This window comes from Hyperoodon ampullatus, assembly GCF_949752795.1.
Source record: "Hyperoodon ampullatus genome assembly, chromosome: 7".
NCBI classification, from domain to species: Eukaryota; Metazoa; Chordata; class Mammalia; order Artiodactyla; family Ziphiidae; genus Hyperoodon; species Hyperoodon ampullatus.
Genome location: NC_136920.1, coordinates 110,472,601 through 110,498,734, shown reverse-complemented (window position 1 = coordinate 110,498,734; position 26,134 = coordinate 110,472,601). Strand labels below are relative to the sequence as shown.

At 40.6% G+C, this 26,134-nt stretch overlaps 1 protein-coding gene across 1 annotated transcript; it reads right to left on the bottom strand.

Annotated features, from left to right (window-relative positions):
- Positions 1–17,187: 17,187 nt before the first annotated feature.
- On the bottom strand, positions 17,188–19,350 carry LOC307055455 (YTH domain-containing protein 1-like; the record flags this gene model as incomplete). The annotated part of the gene is made up of 1 exon (XM_079707689.1): positions 17,188–19,350. One exon carries the CDS (start codon positions 19,348–19,350, stop codon positions 17,188–17,190), a length of 2,163 nt encoding a protein of 720 aa, XP_079563815.1.
- Positions 19,351–26,134: the final 6,784 nt, after the last annotated feature.

Sequence of the window (26,134 nt, the reverse complement as noted above, 5' to 3'; positions counted from 1 at the left end):
AAGCCTGTGGTTAACCAAGGGTGGCCTATCCTCGTCATGGGAGGAGATCAACCATCTTTAGGACAGACCTGTTCATACTTCCAATGAGGCCACTGCCTCAGTAGCAACCTCTGCTCTTCTGGGTTCTATCGTGGAAGTACTGAAAAACAACGTGGATTTTTACCTCTCGAAGATTATAAGTGAGACGTGTACATTAATCAAACCAATGTGTAGCTGAATGTTAAACTGCTTTGCCAATACCCTGAAGCTACCTGTATCTTCTAAAGACCTATAACTTTGCTGAGGATACAGAAGTCAGAGTTTGTTTGCCAGCCCCTGTGTGAACTGCCTCCATCTGAGGTCCTCTCACCTACACCAGATGTCCTGCCATTGAGAAGACCCATGGGCTCCAGTGTGTTTCCTGAGGCCTCAGTGGCCTCTAGTTGCCATTTCTCTGAAACCACCCATGGATCAAGTTCTGCCTGTGGAATTAGCCTTCTTGACATATAATCACCCACAAAAGTAAAAACACTGGACTTAGAAGCCTCTTGTGCAGGTTGCAGCATTTAAAAGCAAACTCCCCACCTGTAAAAGCCTCCATGCAGGCAGTTAGCTCCCAAAAGAGCAGAAAAAGAAAGGGATTGAACTATACATGCCCAGCTTCTCCCTCTAAATTCATCAGTAAGTGAGAAAGTAGACAAGTCAGAAGTGTTAAAATGACGAGGATATCCTCCTTGTAGAAGGAAATACCAAGAGTGGTGAAGAAATGACCCCTTCAACAGATGCTGCTGTTACCAGAGAAGTAGTTTAAAAATCTGGCTACTATCCAGAATCTCCTGAGGAATATTTCTCTCCTGAGGATTACAGACTCCTAGGCCTGATAGTGGAGATGGGAAATCCTAAATACTACTGCAGCTTTGGATTAGTTTCCTGTGGCTGATGTAATAAAATTTCACATACAACTGAAATTTATTATCTTAAAGATTTGGAGCACAGAAGCCAAAGCCAGCTTCAGTGGGCTGAAATCAAGGTGTTAGCAGGGCCATGCTCCCTCTGGAGACTCTAAGGACAAATCTGTTCCTTGTCTCTTGCAGCTTCGGGTGGCTGCTGATACTCCATGGCTTGGGGCAACATCATTCCAATCTGCCTTCATGGTCACACTGACTTTTCCTCTTCTGTCTGTGTCAAGTTTTCCTCAGCTTCTCTCTTATATGGACAATTGTGACTGGATTTGGTGCTCACATTGATAATCTAGGATAATGTCCTCATCGCAAAATCCTTAATTTAATTGCATCTACAAAGACCCTCTTTCTAAATAAGGTAACGTTTATAGGTTTCAGGGATTAGTGTGTGGACATATCTCTGGGGAGCGTTTTTTCAGCCTACCACAAGGTTTCATGATCATTTGCAGACATAAGATGGTAGCATCTACCAATATTTTCTTTTATTATGTATCCTCAACCGTTGAACTAATTGTCTTCTTTCCCATTCTTCCCTTTTCCACTATTTTATATTTGTTTGTTATGGTTATCTTTACAAATTAATCCATAGATTATAGGATATTTAATGGAAGATGGAATTATGACATGACCAGAAGAGAAGGGACATCAACAGAGATCCTGGCCTTGGAATGGAAGCAGCAAATAATAACAAGACTTTGACTGACGATGTTTTTAATACTAGGACAAAAGATGAGCATGTTTTCAGTGGAACAGGGAATGGTTGTTTACATTATGGTAGTAGGAGCATTTGTTTTAGAAGTGTAAGTATAGAAGAATGGTGAATATTAGTGTAGAACAGATAAAGGGGTGGACTTCACTGGACATTTTCATCCTTTGTGATTACCTAGTAGTATCTGAACTCTCCTCCTATATTTAGAAGATTCCCTATTTATGAGGCCAAAGCAGCCTCCAATTTTGAAACTGAATACACCAAGCATTTGCTTTCAACTAGGGCATAGTCAGCTTCTCCATACTTTGAATTAGCATCTAGTGGCAGGAAGACTCTCAAGTGCCACACCGATCTGTTCTGGTGAGTCTGGCAGTTGTGGTTGCAGCTACTTTTAGCTTCCAGGGGTAAATTGGAAAAGATTCTATTGATAACATGCAAAACTGAGTGTTGGTGACATTGGTAGTGCGAGCTGTGGTGACTATGCCCAGTGATGGTGAAGCAGCATCTTTATAGAAAAAGTTCCGGGGCTTCCCTGGTGGCGCAGTGGTTGGGGGTCCGCCTGCTGATGCAGGGGACGTGGGTTCGTGCCCCGGTCTGGGAGGATCCCGCATGCCACGGAGCGGATGGGCCCGTGAGCCATGGCCGCTGGGCCTGCGCGTCCGGAGCCTGTGCTCTGCAACGGGAGAGGCCACGGCAGTGAGAGACCCGCATACCGCGGAAGAAAAAAAAAATTCTGTAAGGTATTTGGGTTTCTTGGCTGTTGTATCCTCCAAGCTTGTTCCTTAGTCTCAAAATATTCTGTAAACTACTCCAAATGTTTTAAGTACATTCCCTTTCTGTTTAATTAGCCATAATTTGCTTCTCATGCTTTCAACTAAGTACCCTGACTGATACTTAGTAAATTGGTTAATCTTATTAAAAATAAAAGTATAGATAAAGTGAAGAATCTTGTCCAGAAAATAGAATGAAAATATGAAGAGGTAAAAAATTGGAGAAAAAGATAAAACTGGAGATCGAACCAGGAGAATTGACATCCAAAGGAGAAAATTTCCAGAAAGACAGAACTGAGAAAACAGAGAGGAAGAAATTATCAAAGAAATAACATAGGAAAGTTTCCCTCCTTTGAAGGCTGAGAATTTCTAGACTGAAAGGGTCTACCAATTACCCAGATCAACAAATACAAAAAGGCTTATATCAAGGCATATTACCTTGAAATTCAAAAATCAAAACAAAACAAAATAGATAATGTAAAAAAACCAGATCACAAAGTTTGGGAATGGAAATGGCCAGAATGCTACAAGATGGTGGAGAAATGTCTTCAGATTCTAAGGGAAAATGACTTTAACTTAGGTTTTTTACCCAACCAATCCATCAAGCAAGATACAAATCAGTAAGTCAAAAAAAAAAAAAAAACAATTTTCCATGTATCTTTTCTCAGAAAGTCACTGGAGAATATCGTTCAGAAGCTTGATAGGGTAAAGAAGAAAGAAAAAGACATGATACTCACGGGTTGAGGAAGGCAGTACGGAAGAGAAATGAAGGGAAGTTTCAGGATAGACAACTCATCATCAAGATTAGAGACCTACCTGTTCAGGATGGACAGCTTCAATCTCAGGAAAAATAGAACTAAGTTAAATGGTTGAGTAGTATTTGAGTTGGGTAATAGGCACACATCAACTCAGCTGGAACATTTGAAAAAACCTTGGAATGGACACACAGGAAACTAAGCAATGAAAACAATAAAGCAATAACTTTTAGGAAAAAACCTCTTTAGGAAGAACAGAAAGTTTATGTAAATGGAAATTTAATCATAGTAAACTATCACAACTTAGAAGTAAACAATATTTATATTATCAAAAATGTAAGTTATGGATTTAATTTAAATGTGATATGAGTAAAGAAGGAGTGTAAGCAAAGAAAAGGAACAGAGGTTTGGGAGTGTGATAGAGGTATATCCTGTCTTAACAGAAGTCAGTTGATTATGTATAAAACAGATAATAAAGAAATAAATGCATAAGCATATTATGTAGAGAAATAAAGTTGGACACTGGAAGACCCAATTCAGTATGCAGCCATGGTTGCCTCTGAGTTGTCAGAGTGGGGCATAGCAGAGAGAGCTTTATTTTAAGTCTTTTAATACTATTTGATTTAACTCTTAAGGTTAATTGTAAATGGTTTTGAATCACATACACTGTTAACTTAAATGCACCCCAGCTTCAGCTCTCTTCTTCCTCTCGCCCTTCCCCGCAATGAGGACCTCCCTTTGCCTTCCATAAACAGAGCTCTCACCTGAAAAACAAAGAGAGGTAAAAAATCATTTATTCTTTGCCTTTGGGCTTTCAAATCTTTAGGTTTTGACAATTTAGTGATTATTCAAAAGTAATTTTGATTTAGCTTGAGTTTTGCATTAATTATTAATTTTATAACAATCTCAAATCATATCATAAATGATTGAAACAAAAGATAATAAATCTTTTTCATTGTAATAGCTGTTAAATATTATTGAAAGTTTGCCATGTGCTAGGTCCTATTCTAGGCATTTAACATATTCATCTAATTTGTTCCGCATAAAACCCTAAAAGTAGCACTATAACTACCCTCATGTTTAGTACAAACTGATGTCCAATTTTGTCCTTGGATTGTGGGTGGGAAGATTCCCTGCTCTTTTTTGCTGTTACTCAGTGATTTGAGATTATGCCCGTGGATGAACTTGTGAAGATTGGGATATTGTGGGTCTCATCCATGCGTACACTGTACGAGTCTGATGTTTATGATTGCCATTTTCTGTTCATGAAATCTTTCCCTATAACTTTAAGTGGAGCAGCTACAGATCAGGAGCCAGGGTGCAGGCAGGAGCCTTTCCATAAGTGCTGGAGGTGGGCTTGAGGTCTAACAGAGTCCTTTCCATGACCTGAGTCTGCAATGCCAGGCATGAGTGCTGGAATTCATTTCCCTTCTGTACTCACGGAAGACATAACTAATTTCTCACAAAACTCTTTCTGAGTCTGGACATGGCTTCAGGATTTTTCTTTTCTTTCACAATGCAGCACTTCTCTCAGCAGCCACTCACTGAATGGAGCTGTCCCTCCAGGTGAAACCTATTTGCCTTCCTTACTCAATGAGGCCTTTAAAAACTGTAATCCTTAGTTCTAAATATTTGCATTCCACTAAGGCTGGGCTTCCTCCCACTCTCAGATAAGTATATAGATTACAAAGTGCTTTCATGTAAATTGTTTTATTTTATCAGTGATAACAACCCTCTGAGCTCTCATGTATTAAGTATCTATTACATGCCAGACAGTCTAAAATAAACCAACTTTAATCCTTCTAGGTGGGTATTGTGATTCCCATTTTATTGATGGGAAAAGAGGCTCAGAGAAGTGAAATGGCTTGCAAAAGCCCACCAACTGGTAAATAGCAGAACCAGAAGTAGAACTTGGACCTCTTACAGGGCAAGTTCTCAGTTTCTTTCAAATACTGTAGCTACATCGAGTTTCCAAACACTGGAGTAAATCCAGCCTTTTTAGCCAGATGCCTGATGGAATGCTGCTGTTGTTCAGTGGGAGTGTTGCCCCTCCTCACACTTCTACCCCCGTCTTCCCTGTGTGCATGTGTGTATGCATTCACGAGTGTGCACAAGTGCACACGTATGCAATATCCACTTATTTTAGGCCCTTGAAACCTTACTAGGTCTCCTATCTGGCCAAACACAGAGATTAATAGTCGTGCAAACACAATAATTTTTCTTATGGGGCTCAGTTCTCTACCTCCTAGAAAGACGTGTACACATAACAGGAAAGTAAATTCCCAGCACTGCTCTTAACCTGTGCAGTGATTCTGCTGACAGCAGCTGAGTGAGTATAACTAAAGGGTACATAGATGCCTAGCCTTATATTAACAAAGAATCAAGGTAAATAAACGTGCAGACAGCCTTTCTTCAATTTTCTGGACTCTGTCTTTGCCATATTGTAACGAAAGCATTTGGATCCTTGCTGGAAAGGTATGTTTAAAATGGAAACATGGTTATTATATCTAATTTTCTGTGTCTCTCACTACTAGATCTTCTAGTCAAAGTTAGATTTGCAGTCACTTCCTTCTATTGAAATTGTAGTACCCAATTTCTGTTTTTCTTTCTTTCTTATTATTTTATGCAAGTAGAATCTATCACAATATATTATATCTGTTCTTTTTTTCCTTGAAGCAGATTTTCTAAGACATGCACTTAAAGCTTAGACGCAGTTGTCTTGGGGCAGAGGTAGTTTATGTATGACTGTTGTCCCTTTTCCTTGTGCTTTTATGTATTTTGTAATTAGGAAAAAATTACATAAATATATTTTATTTCAGACTGTGCTTCTTAGAATGGTGATAAAATCTCCATAGAAACACACATGTGCCAGGTTCTGCCTCAGTCTGTAATATTTTTATGTTAAGCAAACACACATACAATGAAATAGAATGCAAAATTCAGATGACTTTTTAAGTGAAAACGGGTATGTTTAGAGATATTTATATTTGCAAATCTAATTTGTACTACATGTATAACTACTTCTTTGCCAAAAATATTATGTCCATAGGGCACTTTGGAGGAAAAATTTGAGAAGCCCTAAGTGTAAGGGAAGCGCACAAGCAATAACTGATAGGAATGTTCTAAAGAGGATTTCTATACTGATAGGAGAAGGGGTGATGACCTCTTAGGTCCCTACATTTAAAGTCCTCCAAATGCCTTTAAAAAAGAAGACAGGGCCTAAAACAAGTAAAGAGGAATCTTAGATTTCTAGTTTTGAGATCTACCGCAAAGAAGATCATTTGTGTTAAGTAGCATTTACTTATATAGCAACTTTCTTTTCTTCCATGCAAGATCAGGTCATAAACTAAATGATGCTTTTCAAGGGCAAAATACCCCTTCTGCAATTGCCACAGAAAGTTCATCGTGTTTCCCCACATGTCCAAGACATAGAGTGATTCTCTAGTTGATGATTATGGAGTTCACACCTTATATTTAAGTTTCAGATTCTTAGCTCAAGTTTATTTGTTTTTCTGGCCATGACCCATCTTCTTATATCCCTAGGGTATGGTAAAGCAAAAATGGTTGTGTCGGTGGATTCCCCATGTTCACCCCTAGGTTGCACAGTTGCTAGGAGAATGGACAGGACTCAGCATATAGTCATACTCATGGCCATGATTTCTTATAGTGAAGTGATACAGAGAAAAATCAGCAAAGGCAAAAGCAGAAGGACCAAGTCTAGGGGAAGCCAGGTGCACGTTTGCAAGGGTTCTTTCCCAGTGGAGTCACATAGGGTGTGCTTAAGTCTCCTAGCAACAAGTTGTGACAACATGTCTGAAGTGTTGTCAACCAGGGAAGCTCACTAGAGACTCAATGCCCAGGGTTTTTATTGGGTGCTGTTGACATGAGCCCTCTTCCTGCCTTTGCCAGGCATGAATCCAAATTGCCAACTCCCAGAAGGAAAGCAGGTGTTCTGCATAGACCATACTGTTTGCATAAGCAGTTCAGGCACAGTGAACCACTCAATCCGTTAATGGTGGGAACCCTTCTAAAATCCTTGTTTCTTGAAGCCAGCCAAAGGCCAACTTTGTAAGCAGAGCTTTCTAAGGATAGCAGCTCAGGCCTGCTATGTTCTTTTCCACACAGTGGTCCTTTAAGATTTTCTGAAAAAGAGTTCTAGTCTTGCTAACAAAGAAAGGACCTCTGGCTTTTCTTTTGTAGTTTTTGGAGTGAGCATAACCACTCTACAAACTTTCCTTCCTTTCTAAGAACCAGAAAGAACAGAAAGAACTACAGTAGGAGAATCAGTAGGCGGCCCTTTTTTTTTTTTTTTTTTTTTTGTGGTACGCAGGTCTCTCACTGTTGTGGCCTCTCCCTTTGTGGAGCACAGGCCCCGAACGCGCAGGCTCAGCGGCCATGGCTCACGGGCCCAGCCGCTCCGTGGCATGTGGGATCTTCCCGGGCCGGGGCACAAACCCGTGTCCCCTGCATCGGCAGGTGGGCTCTCAACCACTGTGCCACCAGGGAAGCCCAGGAGGACTTTTTTTTTAATCCTTCAAATGGGACCAAATAAGTAGAGACTTGTCCAGATGAACATCACAGCTTGGCTCAGGTAAATAATCATGAACGAGATCCCTCACCACAGCCCAGTGTCTGCCTTAAGTACGTGTTAGAGCAGGAAAATATACACATGCAAGAGCCACAGTAAGCACTTAGAGGCATCCTGCTGGCTTCCTGACAGGGGCTAAATGCTGATTTCAGGTTTAATACACAGTCATCACATTAAACAGTGTTTACCTGCCAGGATCCTATTGTGTCTGTCTGGTGCAACTTCTTGAGGTTCTTTGCTCTCCTCACTGGAATGCCCCATGTAGCACACCATCTCATAGTCCTTTCAATTCCTTCCTGATGGCTCTGGGTCCCCAGTGTATCTCTTAAGACACCCTCACTCCAGGATCAACAGAGTTGCCAACATTTCCTTCCTCCCTTACTTAATACTGTCCCTTGGGAAAACCTAGCCCTACTGGTTATCCAGTAAGGGAACAGTGGTGGGAGGAAGAGAAGTTGGTGGGGGAATAACCTCTGGAAAGTTGAATGGATTGGACCAGATGAAGAATGGCAAATAGTTGACCAGTGCCCTCACCCCTGCCACCTGGGCCCTTGGCAGTCAGAGAGCACACTATGGCAGCCATTGCCAGTTCCTCAAAATTGGCATATAAATTGAAGCTTACTTCTACCAGGAATAAATAGCCATTATAGTCTTTTTTCTTTATAAAATAAGTAATTCTTTTTTTAATAAAAGAAAATTTTAATGTGCTTGATTTTCACCGATGCTGACAGAAATTATAAAACCAACAGTACTTATGTTTTAACTGTATTAGGAACATCCCCAGATTATGTTTGTTAAGCAAAGTGGAAAGCAGGGCTTCCCTGGTGGTGCAGTGGTTGAGAGTCCGCCTGGCGATGCACGGGACACGGGTTTGTGACCCGGTCCGGGAAGATCCCACATGCCGCGGAGCGGCTAGGCCCGTGAGCCATGGCCACTGAGCCTGTGCGTCCGGAGCCTGTGCTCCGCAATGGGAGAGGCCACAACAGTGAGAGGCCCGCGTACCACCCCCCACCCAAAAGAAAAGTGAAAAGCAAATGCAGTAAAATAAAAATGGTACCAGACCCTTCTCTAACAAAGGGACACTATGGACATGAATAAGTACTTGAATTTATGGGAAAATAATTATCACCTGCAGTATTGGGTTGTTTGTGTTTGTGTATAGAAGGTGCATTCATCATGCCTGAAATCCAGGTTAAGCTGTGTCTCAAAAGTGACGCCCTTTTTGCAGGACCTGGATGAGACTTGGGAGCACGCTCAAAATTCTCAGAATATGGGATTTTGTAATTTGCAAGTGGAGGTTGCACTTCTCACTTTCTGTGGTCGGAACACAAGTAAATTTTTAATCTTTTGTTGCCAGAATAAAAATTTTTGAACTGCATCTTTGCTGTATTATTTGCCCATAATAAAGAGAAAACTTTGCCTACCTGGAGAATAACTTAGGAAAATTCCATTTTTATGAGGAAGCACAGTTTCTTTCCCTTGAGAGGGCTGATTGGATTGGAATCTAGTAACAATTCCTACTGGATTATTGACAAGAGCTTATCATTATGGTCCTGTATTATTATAATTTGATTCTGGTATGAGTACAAGTTATTACTATTTTGCACAAGGAATAATTAAAATATTGATTTATGGGGTACTTTATATTTCTCACAATATTATCCCATCAGTTACTAATTTTAGTTTTCCTATAGCACCTCAAAGAGCTGTAGCCTGCAGTGTTATCCATATGAAACAGTTCAGAGAAAGTAACTGTTGAGAGAATTGCCAACTGTACCAAAGCTATTTAAGCAGTGGACTGAAGTCTAGAATTGAAGTTCTGTATTACTTTAACTACACATTTCTGGCTCTCTCTCTCTTTCACTATTATTCTTTTGTAAATTTTTTTTTTTTTTTTTTTTTTTGCTTTCTCTCTCTCTTTTGTGGTAAAAAACTCATAACATGAAATCTGCCTTCTTAAATTTTTAAGTGTACAGTACAGTATTGTTAACTGTATGCACATTGTTGTACAGAAGATCAACTCATGTAAATCAAAACAGGCTCAGCATCATGGTCCAGTACTGCATTGACCGAGTACTGTGGAATATTTGTTATTTTTAAGTGAAAGGTGGACAAACATTTAAGAATTTTGTATTTATTTTAATGTGAATTAGGATAAGAAGCCAACACATCAATCTCATTTGTGAAGGTGAAATGAAGTTTAGACTATATTTATTTCAAGGAAAAAGAGTCAAATGTAAGAATACTTAGTAAACAATAGTGCACATATGGCAAAAGTCTCATAAGTGGGATGCAGTTGACTGAAGTTTGGAAAGAGTTAGCAGAGAGGAGAGAGACAACAGCACTTCCTGACCATGTGAATTTGAGGAAGATACTCAACTTCTATGGGGCTTAGCCCTCTTACCAGTTGAAGGAGGAAAATTTGCCTCCTTCTGGTGTTGTTGTAAGGATTAGATGTAATATATGTCAAGTTTCTGGCATCACAGTTGATATACAGCAGATGCTTAATAATAATTAGAATTAATTGAATGCTTACTATTTGTCAAGATTGTTCCAGCGCTTCACATATATTAACCCAATCCTCCAAAAAAAAGAAAAAAGAAAGAAAACAATTTATGGGAAATGTACTATTATTACCACCTTTTTGCCAATGAGGAAAGTGAGGCCCATAGAGGTTAAAGTAATACTTTTCCAAGTCACACAACCAGTAAATTATGGAAGGGAGATTGGAACCCAGGTAATCTGGCTCTAGACTCAACTAGGTGACAGTATGATCTACCATCATGTACTAAAGTTTATCATTCAGAGGCCTTTCTCCACGGGCAGTAGGTAGTCCCTGATATGTGCTACAGGGACTCCCAGGGCGGCCAGCAATGCCCGGGAGTGGATGGGACATGTGGGGAAACAATTAAGTGACATACTGGTGCCCTTCAATGATAGGACAAGAGGTTGGGGTTTATTTGGCAGGTAGTGGGGACCAATTATTGCCATCAGTATGTTGCAGATGCATTTTTAGGTGCTGGGCATAAAAAAAACAATAACAAACAAATAAATAAAATATGGCCCAGCCCTCATGTTACTCTAGTGAGAAAGAGCTGGTAAAAATTCATTGCAATAAAGAGGAATAGATACCATGAGAGAAATCTACATGAAACAAGTGGAGACACGTGGAACAGAGGGTCAATCCTACTCAGAGAGGCAGGGAGAGAGAAGGCTTCACAAAGGAGATGAAATAAGCTGATCTTAAAGGGTCCATAGGAAGTTTTGAGCAGGTCATAGATCTGTGCATTTTGTCAAATAGACTTTTGTGACAGCCCAGGGAAAGGAGGGCCCTGGGTGATGGCAGTAAGAATGGGAATGAGGAGTGTAGAGGCTTGAGGTAGGATTATTAGGGGGTGACAGTTACCTGTGGTGTCCAAGGAGAGCAATGAGCTGAAGTCCTATGACTGGGGTGCCATTATCGGCGACAGTTTGTGGAAGAAGAGAATGAATTTGTTTGAGTTTGAGGCACCTATAAAATAGGGGTGTGGATAAAAGACAAAACAAAGGAGTATTTGGTTTTGGCAATAGCTTTTTGTCCAGAATGACTATTAAAAGCCATGTTACTGATAAGGAAAGAAAAGGATCATTCCTGACTTTCCCCCATTACCTCAGGTCAGTTTATTAGCCTTGCCATTGTCACCGGAGGCTCAAACAATGTAGGAGATGAGATGTGATTTCCACAGGTGAGGGTTGGGGACCATGGCCACATTCATTCCTCGGCTGGTTAGACAGAGTCTCTCTCCTTCTCTGGCATCTGGATTTGCTTTCTTAAGGAAAAGAGAAAGAGTGTTATTTTAGCTAGTGGATGAGCAACTTTTGAGAACTTAGGTATTCATTTAAGCTTCACTTGACAGATATTTATTGGGCAAATGTTAATTAGTATGTACTAGGCACAGTTATTGAGGTTGGGGATGCTGTAAGGAACAAAACACAGCCCCAGCTGTGCTGGGACTTAGGCTATGGGTGCTGTGAGCTAGTAAGTAAATACAGAAAGGGGTATGCTATACAAATGCCTGGGGGAAGAGGATCCTGGAAGGTGGGAAAGCCAAGTGCAAAGGCCCTGTGGCAGGAGCAAGTCCAGGTTAGCTGAGTGAGTGAGTAATAAATTGCTCTTCTGGACCATCACCTCTTCCCCCGTTGAATTTCAGGAACGGGCTCTGAATTTCTTGGTTACTGAGTGAAACAAATTCTCCTTGAGAGGATAGACACCCTGTTACTTGGTGTGGCTCTAGACCTGATTTGTAACATGAATGAGAGCCTTGGCTAAGCTTTGGAGATTTTACTTCCTTGGAGCTCAAATGCTCTGGGAAGCAACTGCCATCTAGTGGCAAAATGAGGAAACATGCCTGGTAGATTGGGAAGAGAGGAAGCTCAACCTTGGATCCCTGGCTCTGGAATTACTCTGAAAATCTGCATATTTTCCACTCTCACAAAATCCATGTAATTGAACAATAAGGTCCAAAGTAACCTCTATAACAATTGTTTTCTGAGAGAAGGAGTCATTTTCTTTGACATCTACTTGGCATTTTAACGTTTCCATATTTAATCTTCACAGCAACTGTGCAAATTGGCCGTTTTTATTATTCTCATTTTGAATAGGAAGATAAGTAAAGATTGAATCACTTTTTCAATGTATTAGATCTGTTAAATGACAGAGTTTGCATTTACCCTGGTTTGTGTGAGGACAAACATGAGTTACATTGTCTACCTGTAGGCAGCTCTGAGCACTTAGTAAAGGAACTAGATCTTAATTGGATGCCAACAAGTCCAATCAACTTACTATGAAACCGGGTCCACAATTCTCATTATGAAGGAAATGCTCAGAACTAGGATTAATAGGGAGAAATCACCACAGGTAAATGTCACTTCAGCATAAAGAACTTTCTAGTAATTAGACTTGTCTGCAGTGGAACAGGATGCCTTAGCGAGCAGACATGGATGGGGTCACTACTGGGCACTGGCAGGACATTGCTGTGTTTTTCTGGCCCAGGCTGAGTCTTATAAACACTTGCATTTGAGTGCTTTGTCTTGGAGTTCTTTCCAGTTTGTCACAGTCTCAGCCATTTCCTAAATACTACACTTGGCGCAATTCACACATCTACCTTACCTGACTGGCGCACTAGGCATTTGCATTGTTGACCACTGAGTAAATTAGAGGTGTTTTAAGTGATGTCCTATCATATATTTGATGGGCTTAACAACGTTTTAAAACTAAGTTAATTTTTTTTCAGAAGAAGGGTTAATAAAAGTAACTTAGTCCTGTTGCCATAAATATTTTCTTGTAGAAAATAGATAAATATATACGGAAGAAAAAAGAAACTAACAATTATTGACATCTGTTGAGTGCATATTATCAGTGACCATAAACTCTGATTTTCCCATTTTTGTCCTGTCAGTGCCTGTTGTCACTGTAGAATTACTAATACGGCCCCTTTTCACTTTTCAAAGTGTCTCTTACCCCAATGTCTATCCTGCCCAGGGGCAGGCTCTGTTATTAATTTATTGACTATCACTTAGGAAATTTCTATGACTATATAAGCATTTATACATGCATATATGGCCCTTCCAAAAGAAAAAATACATAGGAGCACACCGTTTTAATACATCATTCTTAGCCTTGCTTTTATCTCACTTAGTGTGTCTTAAAGATTTTTTTTTTTTTGCTGTACGCGGGTCTCTCACTGTTGTGGCCTCTCCCGTTGCGGAGCACAGGTTCCGGACGCGCAGGCCCAGCGGCCATGGCTCTCGGGCCCAGCCGCTCCGTGGCACGTGGGATCCTCCCGGACCTGGACACGAACCTGTGTCCCCTGCATCGGCAGGCAGACTCTCAACCACTGCGCCACCAGGGAAGCCCTAAAGACTTTTTTTGCAATATATAAATGAAATGTTAAATTTAACATGAATATTTGTTTTTTAAACCTTTTATTTAAAAATGATTATAGATTCATAAAATACATATAGACTATAGTTTCACTCTGTACTATAGAGAGAAAGAGGACCATGAACGTTTCACTCAGTTTCCCCCAGTGGTTACATCTTACACAATTATAGTACAATATCAAAGCGAGGAAATTGACATTGGCGCAATGTTTGTATATTGTTCTATGTCATTTTGTCACATGACTCATTTAGCAACCAGTGCCGTCAAGATGGGGAACTGGTCCACCATCACGAAGATCTCCCTTGTGCTACTGTCTTATAGCTGCCCTCTTCGCCCAGCCACTCACCATCCCATAACCCTGGCAACCACTAGTATGTTTTCCATCTCTATAATTTTGTCATTTGGAGAATATTATGTACATCAAGGGTCCCCAACCCCCAGGCTGCAGACTGATACTGGTCTCCAGCCTGTTAGAAACAGGGCCACACAGCTGGAGGTGGGCGGCGGGCAAGTGAAGCTTCATGTGCCGCTCCCCACCGCTCCCCATCGCTCCCCACCTCTCCCCATCGCTCCCCACCGCTCCCCACCGCTCCCCACCGCTCCCCATCGCTCCCCACCGCTCCCCATCGCTCTCCACCGCTCCCCACTGCTTCCCATCGCTCCCCATCGCTCTGCATCGCTCCCCATCGCTCTCCGTCTCTCCCCATCTCTCCCAATCGCTCCCCATCGCTCCGCATCGCTCCCCATCTCTCCCTGTCGCTCCCCATCTCTCCTCATCGCTCCCCATCGCTCCCCATTGCTCCCCATCGCTCCGCGTCGCTCCGCATCACTCTCATTACTGCCTGAAACATCCCACCACACCCTCAACCCCTGGCTGTGGAAAAAGTTGTCTTCCACGAAACCGGTCCCTGGTGCCAAAAATGTTGGGGACTGCTGATGTACATGGCATCTTTTAGTGTGTGGCATTGAGATTCGCTTTTTTTTTAGTTAGCATAATGTATTTTTGAGATCCATCCAAATTGTTGTGTATTAATAGTTCATTCCTTTTAATTGCTGAATTAATTAATTCCTGTTAATTTCATAATATGGGTATACTACAGTTTGTTTAGCCATTCACCTATTGAGGAACATTTTGTTTGTTTCAGTTTCTGGCTGTTACAAATAAAGCTGCTCTAGCTCTCATATGTAGAATCTAAAACAAAACAAAACAAAAAAACTGAGCTCATAGATACAGAGAACAGATGAGTTGTTGCCAGAGGCAAGGGAGTGGGGAGTGGATGAAAGGAGTGAAGGGGGTCAAACGATACAAACTTTCAGTTATAAAATAAGTCCTAGGGGTGTAACGTATAGCATGGTGACTCTAGTTAATGAAACTATATTGTATATTTGAAAGTTGATAAGAGAGTAGGTATTAAAAGTTGTCATCACAAGAAAAAAAATGTATCCATGTATGGTGACAGATGTTATCTAGACATATTGTGGAGATCATTTTGCAACATATGCCAATATCAAAGAATTATGATGTACATCTGAAAGTAATATGATGTTATATGTCAATTATACTTCAATTAAATTTTTTTTTTTTTTTTTTTTTTTTTTTTTTTTTTTTTTGCGGTATGTGGGCCTCTCACTGTTGTGGCCTCTCCCGTTGCGGAGCACAGGCTCCGGACACGCAGGCTCAATGGCCATGGCTCATGGGCCAAGCCGCTCCGCGGCATGTGGGATCCTCCCAGACCGGGGCACGAACCCGTGTCCCCTGCATCGGCAGGCGGACTCTCAACCACTGCGCCACCAGGGAAGCCCCAATTAAATTTTTTTTAAAGCTGCTATAACAATCATTTACTGGTTTTGTGTGAACATAGGTATTTGTTTCTTTGGTATAAATACCAAGGAGTGAAATGGTTGGGTTGTATAAATGTATGTTTCATTATTTAAAAAAAACTGCCAAACTGATTTCCCAAGTGTACCATTTTACATTCTCGCTAGCAATATATGAGAGATCAGATTCTACATTATGCCAGCATTTGTTATTGTCACTATTTTTCATTTTAGCTGTCCTAATAGATGTAGTGATATCTCATTATGGTCTTAAAAAATTCTTTTTAAACCTCTTTGTTGGAGTATAATTGTTTACAATGTTGTGTTATTTTCTGCTGTATAACAAATAGAATCAGCTATATGTATACATGTATCCCCATTTCCCGTCCCGCTAGCGTCTCCCTCCATCCCTCCCTATCCCACCCCTCTAGGTGGTCACAAAGCACTGAGCTGATCTCCCTGTGCTAAGTGGCTGCTTCCCACTAACAATTATACTTTTGGTAGTGTATATATTTCGATGCCACTGTCTCACTTCGTCCTAGCTTACCCTTCCCCCTCCCTGTGTCCTCAAGTCCATTCTCTACTTTGGCTTCTTTATTCCTATCCTGAACCTATGTTCATCAGAATCTTTTTTTTTTTTTTAAAGATGCCATATATATGTGTTAGCATACGGTATTTGTTTTTCTCTTTCTGACTTACTTCACTATGTATGACAGTCTCTAGGTCCATCCACCTCAGTACAGATAACTCAATTTCGTTTCTTTTTATGGCTGAGTAATATTTCATCGTACATATGTGTCCATCTTCTTTATCCATTCATCCGTCTACCGACACTTAGATTGTTTCCATGTCCTGACTATCATAAATAGTGGTGCAATGATTATTGTGGTACGTGATTCTTTTATTTATTTTTGTCAATTTTTACAAATTATTTTATACAAAACAGTAGCAATCTAGAATATGGGAATTATCTTCTGCTGCCACACATGCAAGTTGTGAACATTCCAAGCCAATGTATACAGTTTGGAGGGGAAGGCTAAACAATAGCATCAACCATGCTACTGAACATAGGAATTTTTTTACCTAAAAAGACTAAAAAGTAGATAGCAACGTCTTCCTAATATTGCTCTCATCATTGAAGATGGAAGAAACATAAAAAGTGACTTTTTTTAAGATTAAAAAAAGGAAAAGGAGAAACCAAGAGGCTTCTACAGCACTGCCATACAGTCAAACCATCATATTTCAATATTTGCATACTTGATAGCAGCATTATTTTTACTGAACCTACATTTAGAAATACATCAAAGCAAAATATTGTGGCAGTCATCCATCAAGATGCAAAAGAAAGAAAGCAAACAAACAAACAAAAAGCTCTAGGATGAACATATTATATGTAGATGAACATTTATGGAGACTGAATCAATATCTACATCCTTGGACTGTTCCATTCTGCCACAATAAAAGCCTCAACTCAAATTGTCAACTGTGCATTTTTTGGAGGATTTGAGTTTTTCCAGTTCTTATTATACTGCATGCTTGGAACAAAGAGGGCCATAATAAATCCTTCTACACAATGAACTTCAAGTAGACAGTTGAAAATAATTTTACTACTTGTAAACATACACAACAAGAAAAATACAAGATTCTTTTTATTTTTCAACAATCAGTGCTTCCAAAAGCACATTATCTTCTATATCGACCTCTCTCCCCTCGGTCTCTGTCCCGATCACATAATCGCTCTCTTTCTCTTTCTCTATCACGTCCTCTATCTCGTCCTCTGTCTCTTCTGTTATCTCTAGGGCGATCTCGCTCTCGCTCCCGATCTCTTTCACGAGGTCTACTTCTCCGACCAGTGACAACAGCTTGTGTTCGACGAAGGAAATCATCCACCCTCATATCATAATCATGTAGTCGTTTATCTCTGTATCTTGCTTCATGTGGTACTGGGTGATGTCCTGAGTAGAGGGGATGAGCTTGAGGAGGTGGAGCATGGTGCTGATGGTGTGGAGGTTGTTCCATTCCAGGATAAGGAGTCATTCCTCGCCGAGGTGCTGGTGGTCCCATGTTATGAAATTCCCTCAAATAATCATTGTAGGACCCATTTAAAAACACATCTCGGGGAACTCCTGAAAACCATCTATCTACTTCCTGGTATCGTGGATCCTTTAAATACCCTGGTGTCTGATGAAACTCAGGGGCATAGTCAATCCTTGCTTTCTTTCTGCTGTTATGAATATCATAATCTTCTGGTGGACGCCTTCCCACATCCCGGACTGGTTCTCGACGGGATGGACGATCTCTTGACCGGGGCTGAGAATGCATTCTTCTCTTGTGAGGCATTTTACGAACGACCTGATGCAAGTCAATACTTTCATCAGGGGGAAATAGAAGACAAAGCTGGTTTCCACATTCAAGTTCAATTTCCTGTCCATCACGTCCGATGTTTACTGGCTTATGTCCATTCCAAGGATTGGTGAGATGAGCCGACTTAGTGAAGGGTAATTCACGCCTGCAAATCCAGTCAATTTTAAAGACACCTCCCAGCATTTTAGCGTTCATTCCTGCTGGAAGTACCCAATGTATAGGAGATCCTCCGTGGTGTGATTCTGAAGAAAGTCTTGCAAATCCTTGAAATTTTCCACTGTCTCTCACAGAAAATATTAAGATAACACTCCTTGCAGATCTGAATGCAGCATTTAGTTTCTTCTCATTTACTGGCAGTGTAGACCATACACCCTTAGCTTTGGCAAGGGACACATTCTCATGGCTGTTACTCTCTATGAGAAAAAATCTCGCATCCTGTAGGACATATTTGAGTTTACTGGTTTGATCTTTTCGGACAACATGAACGGCAGATTGTAATTTCGCATGCTTCTTTTCTGAACCTGCATATGACGCTGATGCAGAGCTTCCACTTGTATCACAAACAATAGGAGATATGCCTCTAGCTCTCTTCCTTTCCTTCTTTTTCTCCTCTGATCCATCTGTTCCTGAACCAGATCTGACAGGCCCATCCGTGAAGGAAAGAGAGTCGATAGCCTCCCTTTGGGTGTCATAATCATTTCCCTCTTCCTTCTGGTCTCTCTCATCCTGTTCATATTCTTCTGCGTCCTCCTCCTCCTCTTCCTCCTCCTCCTCTTCCTCCTCCTCCTCTTCCTCTTCCTCCTCTTCCTCTTCCTCCTCTTCCTCCTCTCCCTCGTCATCCACCTCTTCATCTTCCTCCACATCTCGCACCCCTTCCTCCTCATTCTCAGTGCTGTTGCCTTGCTCATCAGAAGAACCACTGCTGCCAGTCTCATGGTCAGAGGCATGTTCTTCAGAGTTCACTTCCTCCTTAGAAGACTGGCTGGATCTGCTTGCACGTCTATCCACTTCAAGCCCAATTCTCTCAGAACCATCCGGTGTAGGGGATTTGACCCTCCTTTCAGGATCCCTTTTCCGCAGACATGTTTTCTCAGGTTGACTCTTATAAGGTTCTCTGGAGGCACTACTTGACAAACGAGTCTTCCGATCAGCTTCTAGACGTTTGTATCTTTCAGATCTTTGATAGTCCTCATTTTTATACTCTGTGACTGGCTTTCCTTCTGTACTAACCATTCTGTTGTTATTGCTGACTGATGAGCTCAGTGGCTTAGAAATCAATTGTCTTGAATGAACAGAAGGCTTTTGTTGCTTTGTGTCAGTAGATTCCATTCGGTCCCTTTTTCTTTTTGAACGCTTTTCCTCAGTTTTATCTGGTTCACTCTCTGGATTATAGAGTTCATCATCCTGTTCTGGTATTTCAGACACAGTAGCATCTAGAACAATCAGTTCTATATCTTTCTCCTCTCGGCTGTCGGCCGCCATTGCTCCCCTCTCGTTTCCGCTGCTGCCGCCGCAGCCACCGCCGCTGCTTCGACGTGACTCGGGCGGGCGCCGCAGCCGCGGCAGCAGAAGCACAGGCGCGTCCGTCAGTCCGTCCGCTGGGCTTGCGCGCTTCGCACGTTAGCCTCTACCACTAACCCTTCCCGACTCACCCTTGCTCCTCACTTGTGCCCTTTCTCTCTTTTCCGCTTTCCTCCTTTCACTCCGGCCTCCCCCACCCTAGCCCCAGCCTCCCCGTTGGGGCTTAGGGACAGGAGGCGGTAATGGGGAGGGAAGGGAAACCATGGAGGCAGCGGGCAGCGCTATAATGGAGCTGTGTGAAACGATCCCCCTCCCAAAATGCCCTGCGCTGCTTACGCTTCGTTCCTCCCTGGGAACGTCACAGTGCCACGTGACGCTTTTTGAATTATGGTTTTCTCAGGGTATATGTCCAGTAGTGGGATTGCTGGGTCATATCGTAGTTCTATTTTTAGTTTCTTAAGGAGCCTCCATACTGTTCTCCATAGTGGCTGTATCAATTCACATTCCCACCAAGAGAGCAAGAGGGTTCCCTTTTCTCCACACCCTCTCCAGCATTAATTGTTTGTAGGTGTTTTGATGCTGGCCATTCTGACCGGTGTGAGGTCCTACCTCATTGTAGTGTTGATTTGCATTTCTCTTATGATTAGTGATGTTGAGCATGCTTTCATGTGTTTGTTGGCAACCTGTATATCTTTGGAGAAATGTCTATTTAGTCTTCTGCCCATTTTTGCATTGGGTCGTTTGTTTTTTTGATTTTGATTTTGGAGATTAATCCTTTGTCAGTTGCTACATTGGCAAATATTTTCTCCCATTCTGAGGGTTGTCTTTCCATCTTGTTTATGGCTTCCTTTGCTGTGCAAAAGCTTTTAAGTTTCATGAGGTCCCATTTATTTATTTTTGGTTTTATTTCCATTTCTCTAGGAGGAGGGTCAAAAAGGATCTTGCTGTGATGTACGTCATAGAGTGTTCTGCCTATGTTTTCCTCTAAGAGTTTGAAAGTGTCTGGCCTTACATTTAGGTCTTTAATCCATTTTGAGTTTATTTTTGTGTATGTTGTTAGGGAGTGTTCTAATTTCATTCTTTTACATGGAGCTGTCCAGTTTTCCCAGCACCACTCATTGAAGAGGCTGTCGTTTCTCCACTGTATATTCTTGCCTCCTTTATCAAAGATAAGGTGACCAGATGTGCGTGGGTTTATCTCTGGGCTTTCTATCCTGTTCCATTGATCTATATTTCTGTTTTTGTGCCACTACCATACTGCCTTGATGACTGTAGCTTTGTAGTACAGCCTGAAGTCCAGGAGCCTGATTCCTCCAGCTCCATTTTTCATTCTCAAGACTGCTTTGGCTCTTCGGGGTCTTTTGTGTTTCCATACAAATTGTGAATTTTTTGTTCTAGTTCTGTGAAAAATGCCATTGGTAGTATGATAAGGATTACATTGAATCTGTAGATTGCTTTGGGTAGTATAGTCATTTTCACAATGTTGATTCTTCCAATTCACAAACATGGCATATCTCTCCATCTGTTTGTTTCATCTCTAATTTCTTTCATCAGTGTCTTATAGTTTTCTGCATACAGGTCTTTTGTCTCCTTAGGTAGGTTTATTCTTAGGTATTTTATTCTTTTCGTTGCAATGGTAAATGGGATTGTTCCCCTAATTTCTCTTTCTTATCTTCTGTTGTTAGTGTATAGGAATGCAAGAGATTTCTGTGCATTAATTTTGTATCCTGCTACTTTACCAGATTCATTGATTAGCTCTAGTAGTTTTCTGGTAGCTTCTTTAGGATTCTCTATGTATAGTATCATGTCATCTGCAAACACTGACAGATTTACTTCTTCTTTTCTGATTTATATTCCTTTTATTTCTTTTTTTATCTGTGATTGCTGTGGCTAAAACTTCCAAAACTATGTTGAATAATAGTGGTGAGACTGGGCAACCTTGTCGTGTTCCTGATCTCAGTGGAAATGGTTTTAGTTTTTCAACACTGAGAACGATGTTGGCTGTGGGTTTGTCATATATGGCCTGTGTTATGTTGAGTTCCCTCTGTGCCTACTTTCTGGAGGGTTTTCTCATAAATGGGTGTTGAATTTTATCAAAGGTTTTTCTGCATCTATTGAGATGATCATATGGTTTTTCCCCTTCAGTTAGTTAATATGGTGTATCACATTGGTTGATTTGCATGTGTTGAAGAACCCTTGCATTCCTGGTTTAAACCCCACTTGATCATGGTATATGATCCTTTTAATGTGCTCTTGGATTCTGTTTGCTAGTATTTTGTTGAGGATTTCTGCATCTATGTTCATCAATGATATTGGCCTGTAGTTTTCTTTTTTTGTGGCATCTTTGTCTGGTTTTGGTATCAGGGTGATGGTGGCCTTATAGAATGAGTTTGGGAGTGTTCTTCCCTCTGCTATATTTTGGAAGAGTTTGAGAAGGCTAGGTGTTAGCTCTTTTCTGAATGTTTGATAGAATTTACCTGTGAAGCCATCTGGTCCTGGGCTTTTGTTTGTTTGAAGATTTTAAATCACAGTTTCAATTTCAATGCTTGTGATCCGTCGGTTTATATTTTCTATTTCTTCCTGCTTCAGTCTCGGAAGGTTGTACTTTACTCAGAATTTGTCCATTTCTTCCAGGTTTTCCATTGTATTGGCATATAGTTGCTTGTAGTAATCTCTCATGACCCTTTGCATTTCTGCAGTGTCAGTTGTTACTTCTCCTTTTTCATTTCTAATTCTATGGATTTGAATCTTCTCCCTTTTTTTTTCTTGATGAGTCTGGGTATTGGTTTATCAATTTTTTTTATCTTCTAAAAGAACCATCTTTTACTTTTGTTGATCTTTGCTATCGTTTCCTTCATTTCTTTCTCATTTATTCCTGCTCTGATCTTTATGATTTCTTCAGCTAACTTTGGGTTATTTTTGTTCTACTTTCTCTAATTGCTTTAAGTGTAAGGTTAGGTTGTTTATTTGAAATGTTTCTTGTTTCTTGAGGTCCTGCTATAACCTTCCCTCTTAGAACTGCTTTTGCTGCATTCTGTAGGTTTTGTTTGGTCGTGTTTTCACTGTCATTTGGTTCTAGGTATTTTTTGATTTCCTCTTTGATTTCTTCAGTGATCTCTTGGTTATTAAGTAGTGTATTGTTTAGCCTCCATGTGTTTGTATTTTTGACAGACTTTTCCCTGTAATGGATATCTAGTTTCCTAGTGTTGTGGTCGGAAAAGACACTTGATATGATTTCAGTTCTCTTAAATTTACCAAGGCTTGATTTGTGACCCAAGATATGATCTATCCTGGAGAATGTTCCATGAGCACTTGAGAAGAAAGTGTATACTGCTGTTTTTGGATGGAATGTCCAATAAATATCAATTAAGTCCACCTTGTTTAATGTGTCATTTCTTTTTTCACAAACACACACACTTTATTTTATTTTTTCAAGAGATAGATAAACTGACACCAAGCATTGTAAATGGATGAACACAAAAAATACGACAATGAGTGCAAATACCAAACATGAAACACACTCATACTATGTCATAGTATTGACATTCAGTCCAGTAATCCTCCACTGTAACAGCTCCTTTACTTTGCAGTGAAAAGTGATTTGTATATTTTTTGCCTCTGAATCCTTGTGAGAGTTTTTTTTTTATTCAAACAGAAAGTCACAAAAATTATAATCATCCTTATCAGTTCACTCAGTCCCATGTAATTAATTTTTTTTAATCTTGATCTTTTGTTAGCACTTTTATGAATTCATCAGTTTTCCATTAGAGCTCTGAAAATGCTTATTCATTCAGTTCAGCAGTATAGTCAGTTACCAGAAACCTGTACTTGTCAGAGACTTTCCCATGAATTCCCTGAAGACGAATGTGTCATTTAAGGCTTGTGTTTCCTTATTTATTTTCAGTTTGGATGATCTGTCCATTGGTGAAAGTGAGGTGTTAAAGTCCCCTATTATGATTTTGTTACTGTCGATTTCCCCTTTTATGGCTGTTAGCATTTGCCTTATGTATTGCGGTGCTTCTGTACTGGATGCATAAATATTTACAATTGTTATATCTTCTTCTTGGATTGATCCCTTGATCATTATGTAGTGTCTTTCTTTGTCTCCTGTAATAGTCTTTGTTTTAAAGTCTATTTTATCTGATATGAGAATTGCTACTCCAGCTTTCTTTTCATTTCCATTTGCGTGGAATATCTTTTTCCATCCTCTCACTTTCAGTCTGTATGTGTCCCTAGGTCTGAAGTGGGTCTCTTGTAGACAGTACATGTACAGGTCTTGTTTTTGTATCCTTTCAGCCAGTCTATGTCTTTTGGTTGGAGCATTTAATCCATTTAAATTTAAGGTAATCACTGATATGTATGTTCCTATTACCATTTTCTCCATTGTTTTGAGATTGTTATTGTAGGCCTTTCCCTTGTCTTGTGTTTCCTGCCTAGAGAAGCTCTTTTAGCATTTGTTGTAATGCTGGTTTGGTGGTGCTGAATTCTCTTAGCCTTTGCTTGTCTGTAAAGGTTTTAATTTCTCCGTCGAATCTGAAGGAGATCCTTGCTGGGTACAGTAGTCTTGGTTGTAGCTTTTCCCCTTTCATCACTCTAAATATGTCCTGACATTCCCTTCTCACTTGCAGAACTTCTGCTGAAAGATAAGCTGTTAACCTTATGGGGATTCCCTTGTATGTTATTTGTTGTTTTTCCCTTGCTGCTTTTAATATATTTTCTTTGTATTTAATTTTTGATAGTTTGATTAATATGTGTCTTGCCATGTTTCTCCTTGGATTTATCCTGTATGGGACTCTCTACCCTTCCTGGACTTGATTAATCATTTCCTTTCCATAGTAGGGAGGTTTTCCACTCTAATCTCTTCAAATATTTTCCCAGTCCCTTTCTTTCCCTGTTCTGCTTCTGTTATTCGTATAATTCGAATTTGGTGTCTTTAATGTTGTTCCAGACGTCTGTGAGTCTGTCCTCAATTCTCTTCATTCTTTTTTCTTTATTCTGCTCTGCAGTAGTTATTTCCACGATTTTATCTTCCAGATCACTTATCCATTCTTCTGTCTCAGGTATTCTGCTACTGAGTTCTTTTAGAGAATTTTAAATTTCATTTATTGTGTTGTTCGTCATTTGATTTTTTTTTTTTTTTTTTTGCTCTTTAGTTCTTCTAGGTCATTTTTTAAAGTTTCTTGTAATTTCTCCATTCAATTTCCAATATTTTGTATAATCTGTACTATTATTGCTCTGAATTCTTGTTCAGGTAGGCAGCCTATTTCCTCTTCATTTGTTTGGTCTGGTGGGTTTTTACCTTGCTCCTTCATCTGCTGCAATAACAAACAAATGAATAAAATATGGCCCAGCCCTCATGTTACTCTAGTGAGAAAGAGCTGGTAAAAATACATTGCAATAAAGAGGGATAGACACCATGAGAGAAATCTACATGAAACAAGTGGAGACACGTGGAACAGAGGGTCAATTCTACTCAGAGAGGCAGGGAGAGAGAAGGCTTCACAAAGGAGATGAAATAAGCTGATCTTAAAGGGTCCATAAGAAGTTTTGAGCAGGTCATAGAGCTGTGCATTGTGTCCGATAGACTTTTGTGACAGCCCAGGGAAACGAGGGCCCTGGGTGATGGCAGTAAGAATGGGAAAGAGGAGTGTAGAGGCTTGAGGTAAGATTATTAGGGGGTGACAGTTACCTGTGGTGTCCAAGGAGAGCAATGAGCTGAAGTCCTATGACTGGGGTGCCATTATCGGGGACAGTTTGTGGAAGAAGAGAATGGATTTATTTGAGTTTGTGGCACCTATAAAATAGAGGTGTGGATAAAAGACAAAGCAAAGGAGTATTGGGTTTTGGCAATAGCTTTTTGTCCAGAATGACTATTAAAAGCCATGTTACTGATAAGGAAAGAAAAGGATCATTCCTGACTTTCCCCCATTACCTCAGGTCAGTTTATTAGCCTTGCCATTGTCACCGTAGGCTCAAGCAATGTAGGAGATGAGATGTGATTTCCACAGGTGAGGGTTGGGGACCATGGCCACATTCATTCCTCGGCTGGTTAGACAGAGTCTCTCTCCTTCTCTGGCATCTGGATTTGCTTTCTTAAGGAAAAGGGAAAGAGTGTTATTTTAGCTAGTGGATGAGCAACTTTTGAGAACTTAGGTATTCATTTAAGCTTCACTTGACAGGTATTTATTGGGCAAATGTTAATTAGTATGTAGTAGGCACAGTTATTGAGGTTGGGGATGCTGTAAGGAACAAAACACAGCCCCAGCTGTGCTGGGACTTAGGCTATGGGTGCTGTGAGCTAGTAAGTAAATACAGAAAGGGGTACGCTATACAAATGCCTGGGGGAAGAGGATCCAGGAAGATGGGACAGCCAAGTGCAAAGGCCCTGTGGCAGGAGCAAATCCAGGTTAGCTGAGTGAGTGAGTAATAAAGTGCTCTTCTGGACCATCACCTCTTCCCCCGTTGAATTTCAGGAACGGGCTCTGAATTTCTTGGTTACTGAGTGAAACAAATTCTCCTTGAGAGGATAGACACCCTGTTACTTGGTGTGGCTCTAGACCTGATTTGTAACATGAATGAGAGCCTTGGCTAAGCTTTGGAGATTTTACTTCCTTGGAGCTCAAATGCTCTGCGAAGCAGCTGCCATCTAGTGGCGAAATGAGGAAACATGCCTGGTAGATTGGGAAGAGAGGAAGCTCAACCTTGGATCCCTGGCTATGAAATTACTCTGAAAATCTGCATATTT